This window comes from Telopea speciosissima, chromosome 5 (assembly GCF_018873765.1).
Source record: "Telopea speciosissima isolate NSW1024214 ecotype Mountain lineage chromosome 5, Tspe_v1, whole genome shotgun sequence".
NCBI lineage: Eukaryota > Viridiplantae > Streptophyta > Magnoliopsida > Proteales > Proteaceae > Telopea > Telopea speciosissima.
The window spans coordinates 59,899,783-59,912,985 of NC_057920.1; the positions used below are offsets into that span (position 1 = coordinate 59,899,783).

Sequence of the window (13,203 nt, forward strand, 5' to 3'; positions counted from 1 at the left end):
TCAGTCACTTTATGGTTACTCCCTCACCTGAGGGGGTTCTGATCGATTATTCATCTCCAGATGTCTACTCTATATCCAATTTCCTTATTTATTTGCATGTGTATCTTTATCATTTCCTTCACCTAAATAATTGATGTACTGTTACTAGTTAAAATGAACGATTGGAGGCCACTGTTATATGGTTCGTCGTCCTAGAAAATACTGTAGCTAGCGCTCTCAAATTTGGATCTCCATATATGCTTAGTTACAAAGTGCTCTAATAGCAATTAAGTCTGATCTTAACATTTGCATTTCCCACTCGTATTGTGCCATGTAAAGGATGGGCCATGGCAACTCAAATCCATGAATTCACAAGCATCTAACATAACTCAAAATTGACACATTTCTGTTTTGCTACTTCCATTTCTTCCTTGTTTTTCTTGCCAAGTTAGGTGAGAATTAAAATCACTAAAAAGAAGTAATTAATTCAGTATGTCTATTAGCACCCAAAGAGACCATTTTATCCCAAACATGTTTTCAAAAAACTTAAATTGTCTTGCCATAGACACAGCTCATAAAAAAAGTGACCATTTTCATCAGATAACATTGCATCCAAAACCTATCAGAGACATGTAAGAAATTTACAGAAATATGCTTTCGCCACAAAAGGGCAAGGCTACCTGAAATGCCAATTGGTTCCACTGTATATAGATAATCCATTGGAGACGATGATGTACGGATTCCATCTGAGACCGTTCACATTTGATGTCCATAAGAAACAGTATATCTGGTCTATCACCATGGGATAATTAAGAGAGATAACGAACAATCAAGGGGGGGGGGTGTTATTCTAGCCTCCCCTGTACCCAAGGGAGATACAAAATAAAGAGACAAATTAACCCTCCTTCTCCTTGCTATCAGCAGTGCTAAATAATGTGTGCCACAAGCACCTAGCGGGAAGACACTTATTTCCAGAGGCATGAATAGTTGGCTCAATGGGGGTAGAATCCCATCCTTAGCCATATCAACTGACTTCCTAGACTACAAGCCCCCGCACCTCCCTCAAACCTGTGCATCCTCACAAAACTTTCACACTCTCTTGTTCACATGTCAAGTTTCAATCAAAATTGAATTTGTCAAATGGTAAGATATGATTTTAAACCGCACCCAAACATAGTGGGGCTGGGTGAAGAAGAGAAGAAGAAGTATCTCCAGAAAAACTAATCAGTAGTCACTCTATAGTTACTACCTGAGGGTTCTGATCTATTATTCATTCTGCCTACTCTATATGCAATTTCCTTATTTATTTGCCTTTCTGTACCTTTATCATTTCCTTTACCTAAATAATTGATGTACTCTTACTAGTTAAAATGAGCAATTGGAGGCCACTGTTGTAGGTTGAAATTGAGACATTTCTGTTTTGCTACTTCCATTTCTTCCCTGTTTTTCTTGCCAAGATAGGTGAGAATTAAAATTACCAAAAAGAATTCATTCAGTGTATGTCTATTAGCATCCAGTTAGAGAATTTGAATTGTTGGAACTCTTCCCTATGACAATTTGTCGATAGGGTCTCTATATTTATAAATCATTGTGTAACTGTAATTTGAATTGTACAACGTTATCTATATTTGAAATACAAGTTGAGTTTGCTTCAAACTCTTATCTCTCAGTTAGAGGAGCCCTCAACGAACTAGAAGTCCTAATTATGTGCGCTGACTTAGCCAACTCAGAATTCGAATTTGAATTCATCTTATCCTTATCCTCTTCCGTTACACTCCCCCTCAAGCGAAACGGTCGAATGGCGATGGTGAGCTTGTCTCGCAAAATTCAAAAACGAGGCCCAGGCAGGCCCTTCGTGAGGATGTCTGCAATTTGGTCTTGATTGGGAAGGAACCGGATGTATAATTGGTTCGCAGCCACTTGTTCACGAACAAAGTGGTAATCAATTTCAATATGCTTGGTTCTAGCATGAAACAGTGGATTGGCTGCTAGATATGTCGCCCCGATGTTGTCATAGTACAACACGGGTGGTGTTGGTGATATTCCCAAGTCATGTAAGAGTTGGCGCAGCCAAAGCAGTTCTGCGGTAGCATTTGCGACTGCCTTGTACTCTGCTTTAGTGGATGAGCGTGCCACTGTTTGTTGCTTCTTTGAACTCCATGATATTAAATTCTGACCAAGATAAACACAATGTCCACTGGTCAATCGACGATCATGTTGGCTACCTGCCCAGTCAGCATCACTAAATGCAAGTAATTTCTGTGTGTCAGACTGTCGAATTTGAAGTCCTAAATCGACGGTGTCTTTGAGATACCGGAGAATCCTCTTTACTGCTGCCCAGTGATCAATGGTAGGGCTGTGCATGAACTGACATACCTTGTTCACTGCGAAGGCTATGTCAAGCCTTGTCAGGGTCAAGTACTATAGTGCCCCCACCGTGCTACGATATAGAGTAGCATCATCAAATGGTGATCCAACAGCAGGAGCTAGAGCTTGTGTAGACGTTGGAGTAGGCATCGGTTTGGCACCCTCCATTTGTGCCTTTCGGATTAAGTCCAATGTGTACTTGGATTGTGAGAGGTGTAACCCTTTGGAGGTTCTTAAAACCTCCACATCAAGAAAGTAGTTTAGATCTCCCAAATCTTTGATCACAAACTCCTTTCCAAGGTTGTCTATCAGCTCCTACACCATTTGTGAGTTTGTTCCTGTTACTACTATATCATCTACATACACCAGTAGATAGATAATTTGATCTTTCCAGGAACGCACATATAGGGCTGTGTCAGCTGCCGATGACTTAAATCCAAGGGATACTAGGAATTGGCCAAGCCTATGAGACCATGCACAGGGTGCTTGTTTTAACCCATAGAGAGCACGTTGTAGCTGACACACATGGTTTGGGTAGGCTGGATCTACGAACCCTTGTGGCTGGCTCATGAAAACTTCCTCCTTTAAATCTCCATTTAAGAAGGCATTTTGAATGTCCAACTGTCGCAGACACCACCCTCTTGACACTGCAATGGATAGGACCATTCTGATGGTTCCAGGTTGGACGACTGCACTGAAAGTGTCAAAATAATCGATCCCTTCTCTTTGGTGAAACCCCTTAGCCACCAAACGTGCTTTATACCGACTTATTGACCCATCTGAATTTCTTTTTATTCTGTAGACCTACTTGTTACCAACCAAGTTCATGGATGAGTGGTAAGGCACCAACTTCCAAGTTCCATTTCTTAGAAGGGCATGAAATTCTTCACTCATGGCTTCCCTCCACTTTGGTTCCTTACTTGCACTAGTGTATGACGTTGGTTCTTCATCAGAAGACGTCAAGGATGATAGTAACACAGTGGAGATAGGATGCTTGGTTTCCATAAGATTCAATTTCTCAACCGGTTTGGTGACACCCGATCTTAGCCGAGTCATCATGGGATGGGCTGGTCTTGGTGCAGGTTGAGGCATGGTAGGGGGGAGGTTGGGAAATTGGGCTAGAGATTTCGGGTGAGACTATAGGTGTGGTGATTGGGTCATGGTCTACTGAAGTATCCAGTTGGTGGGCCGGTGAGAGAGGAAGTGATGGGCTGGTTTGTACTTGGGCCAAATTTGGTGGACTTAATGGTTCGGTTTGTGCAGTGGGTGAAGGACCTCTATTTATTTGAGTGGGTTGTTGGTGGTGACCTGAAAAGGTGGGAATCCGTGGGCTGGACTGTTGTGGAGTTTGGCCATGGTTGGGTGATTGTAATATATTATCAATGGTTACAATCATTGGGTTGGAACTGGGTGAAGTGATTTGGGTTCTGGTTTTGGTTTGGTGGGCATAGGGAAATCAGTTCTCATCAAATGTTACATGCCTTGATATATATGTGCGCCCCATAGATGGGTCAAAGCACTTGTATCCTTTGTGACTATTACTGTAGCCAAGGAAAATGCACTGGGTCGATCGGTACTGCAATTTATTTTTGTTGTAGGGTCTCAACCATGGGTAGCATGCACAGCCGAATGTGCGAATCAACTTGTAATCTGGGTCATGACAAAAAAGCACTTTGAATGGACACCTGTTTTCAAGCACCGGTGTAGGCAACCTATTTATCAGATATATGGCTGTTTCAAAGGCTGTTGGCCAGAAATTCAATGGTATTGAAGCTCTTGCCATTAGAGATAAGCCAGTCTCTACAATATGGCGATGCTTGCACTCTGCTCTTCCATTCTGTTCAGAAGTATGAGGACGGCGTTATCCCTTTTTGTTTGAGGAAGGGATCAAAGGCTTGATACTCCTTAGCTCCATCGGATTGAAAAATTTTAATAGTGCAATTGAAGAAGTTCTCAATATGTGAATTAAATTGAAGAAATATTGATAGAGCCTCTGAACGGCGTACAAGTGGAAAGACCCACGTGAATCTACTATAATCATCCAAGAAGGAAATATAATACTGATAACCTTGCACTGATGGAGATGGAGAGGGTCCCCAAATGTCCGAATGCACCAGTTGGAAGGGAAACTGGGCAGTGCTCTTATTTGCTTCAAACGACAACTTGTGTGCTTTTCCCAGCTGGCAGGAAACACAGATTGATGTTGCTGATTTATTGAATGGAAGACTTGAGCAGCGTAAAACAGAATCCAAGCAATTCAATGAAGGATGTCCTAAGCGAACATGCCAGACAGCCTTGGACACCTTCTCACCAACATAGATGATTGGCAGTGATTTATTTTGACTTGAGAAAGGCAAGTCATCCTTTTGTAGCTTATATAGGCCACCTTCAGTTGTTCCTTGCAGTAGTATCTTCTCCGTTTTGATAGCCTTCACATAACAAGATTTTGGATGAAACTCAACAATTACATTGTTGTCAGATGTAAATTTACTGACTGAAAGTAAATTTTTTGTAATGGAAGGAACATGTAATATATTATTTAGAAACAAGGAATGAGAGGAAGAAGGAATTTTAGATGAGCCTATATTTTTTTATTTGCAAACCTGCCCCATTACCAACCCGCACTTGATCAATGCCATTGTATTCTGAGCTGATTGTCATATTCGCCAAATCAGAAGTGATGTGGTGAGAAGCACCTGAGTCCGGGTACCACGCATAGTCACATGTTGCTGCTGGTACTTGTTGAGCAGTCTCAATGGTTGTTGCTGGTGCTTGTTGATTGACTGGCTAGTAGTTTGGATTATACCTGTTGAAGCAGGTAGAAGCTGTGTGATTTGTTCGATGATAGATCTGACATGAGGTTGGGGTCGGCAATAGAGGAGGGCGCTGCTGCTGGTTGGTGTTGAATTGACCGCGGCCACGGTTGTTATAGTAGTTTCCGTGGCCACGGCTGCTGTAGTTGGGTCCTCTACCACGATTTGCACTTGGTATTGTTGATTTTGCAGCAACGTTGGCTTCTACTGTGGGAAGATCAACATGTGATGTCTGCCACTCCTTAAGGATTTCTTGGCTGAGTAATAAACCAATAAAATCATCAAGAGGCAGTGGATCCAACCTTGTGGTGATTGAAGTTGCAAAGGCTTCATAGTCAGAACCCAAGCCTTGGAGAATGCTTAGGATTACATCGGGTTCACTAACCGGATGTGCAGCAGCGGCTAAATTATCAACTAAGCCATTAATTCGTTGAACATATTCAGCCATGGAGGATGTTCATTTCTTCAGCTTGAACAGTTGAAGCTTCAATTGCATAATGCGAGCTTGGGATTGGGACGCATAGGTGCGTTCTAGAGTGCTCCAAGCCGCATGAGAGGATGTGAGACCTATGATTTGAGCAAGGGCTCCTTCGGTGAGGGAGGATATTATCCAGCTTAATATGATTTGATCTTGCCTGTGCCAAAGAGTATATGCAGGATTTGGACTGAGTTCAGGAGAAGAAGACGTTGAAGAGGGAGATAAAGTTGCTGGTAGGCATCTGTTGCTGCCATCAACAAAGCCAAAGAGATCGTGTGCATGTAGGAGAGGAAGAAATTGGGATTTCCAGAGCAGATAATTGGTACGGTCAAGCTTAATAGGCGAGGAAACAATATTGTGGAGAAATCAGGTAGGGAAACAATATTGGTTGGAGAAATCGGATGTAGAGGATGGATTTATAAATCATCTTGTGTAACGTAATTTGAATTGTACAGCGTTATCTATATTTGAAATACAAGTTGAGTTTGCTTCAAACTCTTATCTCTCGTTAGAGGAGCCCTCAACGAACTAGAAGTCCTGATTATGTGCGCTGACTTAGCCAACTCAAAATTCGAATTTGAATTCATCTTATCCTTATCCTCTTCCATTACACATCCAAAGAGGCCAATTTATCCCAAACATGTTTTAATTTTTTAGCCATATACACAACTCATTAAAAAGTGATCATTTTCATCAGAAAACATTGGATCCAAAAACCTATCAGAGACATGTAAGATATTCACTGTAATATGCTTTCGCCACAAAAGGGCAAGGCTACCTAAAATGCCAATCAGCTCCATGGTATATAAATAAACCATTTAGAAACGATGATGTAGGGATTCCATCCGAGATCATTCACATTTGGTGTCCATAAGAAACATTATATCTGATATAGCAAGGGGGTGTTTTGGCAACTTTGGTCTCCCCTGTACCTAGGAGCCCCCTAAGCAGGGGATTGGAGCACATTGGAGCTGGTCACCCCCCAGGGCAGTCGAAGGTAGGGAGAAGCCATGATACCCAGGGCACTTCCCAGGCACAACGTACCCACCAACATTTACCATGCAACAAACAAAACCCCCAGACTACGAGCCCACACACCTCCCTCGAACCACCAAGGCACCCTCACACAACTTTCATAGTCTCTTGTTCACATGTCAAGTTTCAATCAAAACTGAATTTGTGAAATGGTAAATTATGATTTTAAAAATCTAGGAGTACTGAGAAGGTGCACACCCACATACAAGGGTATAAGATTAAATTTAATTTTAGATTTTTACATGTAGTCAATCTAGATCTTTCCCTATTTATTGTAGACCTAAATTGCCACATCAATTCATACAACTAAGTGGATCATGAAGAAAAGCTTGTTTACACCCTAGACCATGTAAATGACGAGGGGGGTGAATGTTCACGTACATTAGTGTACGTGAACGACTCACAGCCGTTTAAATGGAACATTCTCACAGAATAAATTCCATCTAAACAGTTGTAAGTTGTTCACGTACCTGAACATTTCTTGCGCTCATGACTGACATTATGCCTAGATAGCATAACATTACTAATAAAATAAGGGAGCCGGTTTACTTAGTTGCCTTCATGATTTTTTTGTCACATGGCATGCTGGTTGGGGCAAGACTACATTGGGAAGTAGGCCCAACATCCCCTACTCTAATGTCAATTTCGGGTCCAAATAAAACCCTCTATGTGTCAAAAAAATTGGTCAGAACCACCTCATGGTTATATAATGATTTACACAGTTAAAATAATTAGAGGAATTATGCATAATATTGTGGGCCATCCAATTGAATAAAAAGTGTCCCATTGTTTTAGAGAGGCAAACCTAATTGCTGATTTCCTGCCAAAGTCCATTGTTAGATCTCAGGTTTCTTCAACAAGTGTTGCTTTCCCTCCTTCAGTACAAAATGATCTGGTGATATATGTTCAGAGTAGACCGAGATATTGGTTTTATTATTAGCTTTTTAGCTCTATATGCTTTTTGGCCTCCTCTGCTGATGCTTTTATCGTTAGTGGTTGAGGCAATCTTTTGCATTTTTGTTTGAGCCTCTATTTTTGGCTTTGTAGCCTTCTTTTGTAAATTTTTTTCTTTGCCCAATACCATTGATCTTTTAGCAAAAAAAGTCCAATTGATTTAGGACCTGATATATGTAGCTGGAAGAATACAAGTTTTCCTCTTCCCGTACAATGCTTAAGATTGATGCAGTAAAAATGCCATGTGGCAAAGCAACGTGGCCTAGTTCTTTCTTTTTGCCCTTAAAATAAAATTTCTACTTTAAAATACATTCACTAAAAAAATTCCTAAACTGATTTTATCTATTGTTTGTATTGAATGATTAACTTCTTCATTAATCGATTAAGGGATCACAAATAACAGGTTTGGTGGTCAAGTGCCTAGCGCATTTGGTAGCTAGTGGTGCGTAAAGGCCCATTGCTACCTGGAGGTCTTGAGTTCAAGCCTCCTGGTTCACATCCTACATCCTCCCCTACCTATCAAAGAAACAAAAAAAAAAAAAAAAAATACAAAAGGTTTGGAGGGTTAACTTGTTCATAGTGACTTCCAATTGGTGTAAAACATGACGTGTGAGCGAGGTATCTCAAGATCGGACTTACTCCTCTCAGGTTCCCTGTCCGATCAGATTCGTAGGTTCCTCATATACGGGATCGAAAAATTCCTCAAGATCTGTCTATTCACAAAGTTTGGATCTCGTACAATTTGAGACATTATAGATGTCAAGGTCTATAAGAAGATGCTCTTATGTGGGTCATCATTAATCCATTATTTGGGATAAAAAACTAGTGCAGCTTGGATATTTTTAGGTACAATTTGATATAATCATTGGAATATCCAATGAAATTCTAGACTACATGATAAACAATTCCTGTAAATAAATACGGATCCAGTTTTTATACAATGCTGTGTATATATATAATTGTGTCTTTCAACCGTTGGATGAGGGTGGGGGCAGATGTGTGATAACACATCCCCCTCTCTTCTTCATCCAACAGTTGTAAGGTGTGACCATCTATAAAACCTTTAGCTAGTAAATATTTTATTTTTTTAAACTAGAATATTTTCGCAAAAATAAGTGATATACCATTATAAAGTTTAGTGATTTTAGTCATTCAAAAAATTATAAAAATATGATACATATGTGAAATTAATTCATTTATATTAAATCTAGTATATTCATTTTTTTTTTTTTGGGCGGGGTGGAAGAGGGGTAGGACAGCTATTGAAATTTACTACATTACCCCGAGCACGGCATACTTAATTAGGTGGTAAATAGGGAGACTAGGGAGTGTATGTAGGATTAGGATCGTCTCCAGGGAGCCCAGCGCCCAGGGTGCTGTCAAGGGGCATCCAATGGCTGAGCTATGCCGCCCACATCTTGGTGCATGCCTAGGAATGTGTGTGGCACAGCCCAACGGCTGGCAACACCCTAGGCATGCAGGACTCCTGGAGACGAGCAAAATTCAGATGGCATACTCATGGTAGTTGTAGGTTCCTGGTGGCTTGTTTTAATTTTCCCTTTGTAGCTTAGATAAGGATAGACCAAAAATAATAAGAAGAAGAAGAAGAAGAAGAAGGTTGACAGAAAAAAAAAAACAAGATAGCTGAGCATTGTAAAGTGTGGCTACATTTTTTACCCTTTTTTCAATCACTCATTAACGCTGTCCGGTATGAATTATTCAAAGAAGACTTCAAGCCTGCTGCTCTTGAAAACGGTGGCTCCATTGACCTTTGCTCTAGAAGGTCTCGTAACAGTCAAAATTGTCACCTCTGACTTTCTCCTACTTGAGCAACCAACATGGTAGGCTTCTCCTAAATAAGATGTGAAAAGAAAGCAAAGTAAAATGATTCAAAGGGTTATGTTAATAGCTAGCGATATATTCTTATAAATAGCCTGTATATACAGATGCTCAAACTTCATCACAACATTGCTCTTTATTAAGAACAAACTAACAAGTAGTGAAGACTTTTTCCTCCATTTACTACGTCAGTCTATCACTTTAGAACAACCAATCTCTACCATGGCTAGCAAGGTAGATGAGAGAGCAGGAGCTGAAATCGTTCACGGAAAAGAAGCCTGTGATCGATTTGCAGAGGAACTGATCAAAGAGTTGGGATTCCCTAGTGGTGTCGTTCCAACTGGAGAACTCGAAGAATGTGGGAGGGTGAGAGCCACTGGTTTCGTATGGTGGAAATGCAAGGCCGCCTACGAGCATTTCAATGTGGCAACCAACACCAAGGCAAGTTATGCTGCTGAGACGACGGCGTACGTGGAGAAGGGGAGGATGAAGAAGATGACGGGCGTGAAAACCAAGCAATTGATGGTGTGGATTACAATAGTAGAGATGTGCATGGATGGCAACAAGATCACCTTCAAGACACCCATGGGGGTCGGCAAGTCCTTCCCTCTAACCTCTTTTATGAACGAAGCAGAGAAGAAGAAGTATCTCCAGGAAAAGGGTGCAGCAAACTAAACCCTCAATGGTCACACTTTATAGAGTTAGCCCCATAGGGTCCTGATCGATTTTTTTCATTCTCTGCTATGTAACTTCCTTATTTATTGTCCTTATTGTCCCTTTATCATTTCCTTTACCTAAATAATTGATGTACTGTTACTAGTTAAAACGAGCGATTGGAGGCCACAGTTACAGAGTTCCATCTCTGTTTCATTAATGGATCATTTCATAAATAATATGTTTTCATAAATAATATGTTTAACATTATAACAACTGCAACACCAGCAGATGGTTGAAGTTTTCCAAATATTATAGGCCTTAATATTTCATTTCCAGGGCATCCAAAAAATTGTTTCAAATGTAAGGATATGATTCAACAGGAAATATAATCTTATCAATGCATGACGAAACCGGAATCATGGTCTGAGTAAGATCTATACAAATGTATGAGGAAATTTAAGAACCATAATCTAGATAATTTCATTATAGTTGTAAAGGCAAAATAGAAATTAAAATCCAGGTATATTGTCATAGATAGAGGTGAAACAGGGCCAGTTTGGCCAGCTTTTTCTAAAACCTCAACCAGTTCTTGAGTCGTCTTAGCTCAGCCCAAGCCCAAACTAGCCTAGAGGTCGGGCTGAAATATCTCAGCCCAGGCCCATATCTGCGGGTCTCAGCCAAGCCCAGCATAGGCCTGATTGACAATGACCCTGATCAAGCCAGGCTGGGCCAAGTCAGTCCTGATTGATGACACTGATTTTTACAAGGGCTGGGTTGGCCTTGATTGACCTTTGCTGGTCTTTTTTTTGGGTCATTTGTGGCCTTATATGTATTTAAAAAAAGAAAAATGAGATATTTTCAACATCAACCAGTCTTAAAAATAATTTTAAAGCCTTAAATATAGTATGGGAAAAAGATCTCTACTTGGTGGGGTTTCCTACGCTCTCCAATGAGTGACCACACCTAGATAGCATTTGGGGATTCTTAAGAGATAGTAGTTCAAATCCACCAAGACTCAATGAATTTTATTATGATTAATGTTATGAATTCTTATGATATGAATGCAACTGACAATTGTCATTTATATAATACTGTAAAACTAAAAAGATGGTAAACAAATGTCAGAATGAACTCCCTTCCCCTTAGAGAAAAGACAGAAAAAGTTTCATGTTGTCATTAGTTGGTTTATTATGTACAAGAAAAATGCTTAAAGATGTCATTTTTAGAATTAATAAATGTTATCAATATGCACATTGAAAAGCTACTTAGATCCCACGTGGGTAAGATAATTGATTTAATATGTATGGGAAAAATAAAAAAATAAACATTGTTGAAGGTTGGCATTTTTGTAATTATTGAATATTACGAAATTTCCGAGTGACTGGTATAGTTGGTATAATAATAATTTTTGCAATGCACTTAAAAATTGTACTTACATTTCAAGTACTCGACCAGTCTTCGTCCAACCAGGCCTAACTCAAGTGAGGAATCGATTAGGAAATCTCAAAATTTTGGTATTCAAAATATTTCAAAACTTCCAGCTGGCTGATTAGGATTGGAAGTTTCCTTATGTGAAGGTCATTTTGATGGTAGGAGAATATTGCAAGGCATGGAGAATGGAAAGGGGAATTTGAATCCAACTCCACCTCCTAATTTGGCACCAACTGTTGGCATGATTGAAGATAGGATTTTGATGCAAGGCGCGGATGGAAGTAGGGGTGTAAATGGATAGTCGAAATCCGTTTTCATATTCGTATCCGTATCCATTTAGTATTATCCGAATCTGTCTGAAAACTAAACGGATGTGGATACGGATAGGCTATAGCTATCCGAAAAACTATATTTACATGTAAATGGATAAAATATCTGATCCGTATCCGTGTCCATATCCGTTTAATACTATCCGAATCCATTCGATAACTAATCGAATGCGGATGCGGATATAACACTATCCAAAGCCGAATCCGATCCGTTTACAGCCCTGGATAGAAGGGGGAATTCGTTTCCTAATGTGACAACCTGTTGGGTGGGGGGGGGGGGGAGGTTGTTGAAGATTTGGTATCCAACTTGGGCGGGTCTAGTCATCACATTTCTGGGCCAGATGATGTGGTTCCGATTTTGGCTGAGAACGTATCTGGAATTGGGCATGGATCAGAGCCGAATGGGTGAAAAGAGGGAGCATCGATATTTTATTCTACTATGGTGAGGCCGATGAAGGCATAGAGGAGGGAACTACTTCAATTTCTACTGCTCTCCCCCACGTCAATGAGCAAACCAGGCAGCGGAATGTTGCGGCGTGTTGGCCAAATCTTTCCGTCTTAATGGTTGCTAGAGAACATGTTCGTACTCATGCGACATGCCGTGGTGGGAAAGGTAATGCTGGGCATGGAGGGCAGACTGTACCAGTCAATGAGGCTTCATCCTCTCGTGTTGGGCGGAAATTAAAAGCAAAGTAAGGTGGGGCTGAGACTATGGTATCTTCTTTCAAGAGTCGGTTGTTCATGAGGGAAAAATTACAATTCACCTTCCATTGGTAGAGGAGATTGATGAGGCAGCGCTGTTGATGGAGCAAGCCGCTCATGAGAAGCAACAATTGTCTACTGCAAGTGGAGGTCAGATTTTATGGTCTGACGTTAATGATGCTTTGCACAGCTAATTCATGCGAATATTTTTTTAGAATATTTGGGGGGTGAGGAAGGCTGCACTCGTTATCCTCTCCTGTAACTGTACGGTGCTATGCTGCATCGTGCGGTGCAGCAGAGGCCATGTGGCACAGCAGGCCCCACATGGTGCACATGACCTCTGCAGCCGCGGCACGATGCAGTACAGCACTGTACAGTTACTACATTAGATAAAAATTTGCAATAACTAGAGCCTTACAAATGTATCTGCGGGACTTTTCCCCTGATGTGTTGTGCCTACCAGAGCCAAAAATTGGGGTGCATGATTTCCCAGATTTTTTTAACAGGATGGCTTATGCCGCTGATTTGATACACAATGTTCGTTTGGAGAAGGTGCCAAAGCTTTGGGTCTTGTGGAAGTCTTATTTCCAATGCCCATTGGTATTTATTTCATCAGATC

The 13,203-nt window shown here is 40.7% G+C and overlaps 1 protein-coding gene across 1 annotated transcript; it reads left to right on the top strand.

Moving 5' to 3' along the window:
- The first annotated feature begins 9,687 nt into the window (after positions 1 to 9,687).
- LOC122663162 lies at positions 9,688 to 10,140 on the top strand. The gene has a single exon (XM_043858865.1). It carries the CDS (start codon positions 9,688 to 9,690, stop codon positions 10,138 to 10,140), a length of 453 nt encoding a protein of 150 aa, XP_043714800.1.
- Positions 10,141 to 13,203: the final 3,063 nt, after the last annotated feature.

What these genes read in the sequence shown, in the direction of transcription:
- LOC122663162 (XM_043858865.1), top strand. Translation starts at nt 9,688, where the DNA reads ATGGCTAGCAAGGTAGATGAGAGAGCAGGAGCTGAAATCGTTCACGGA.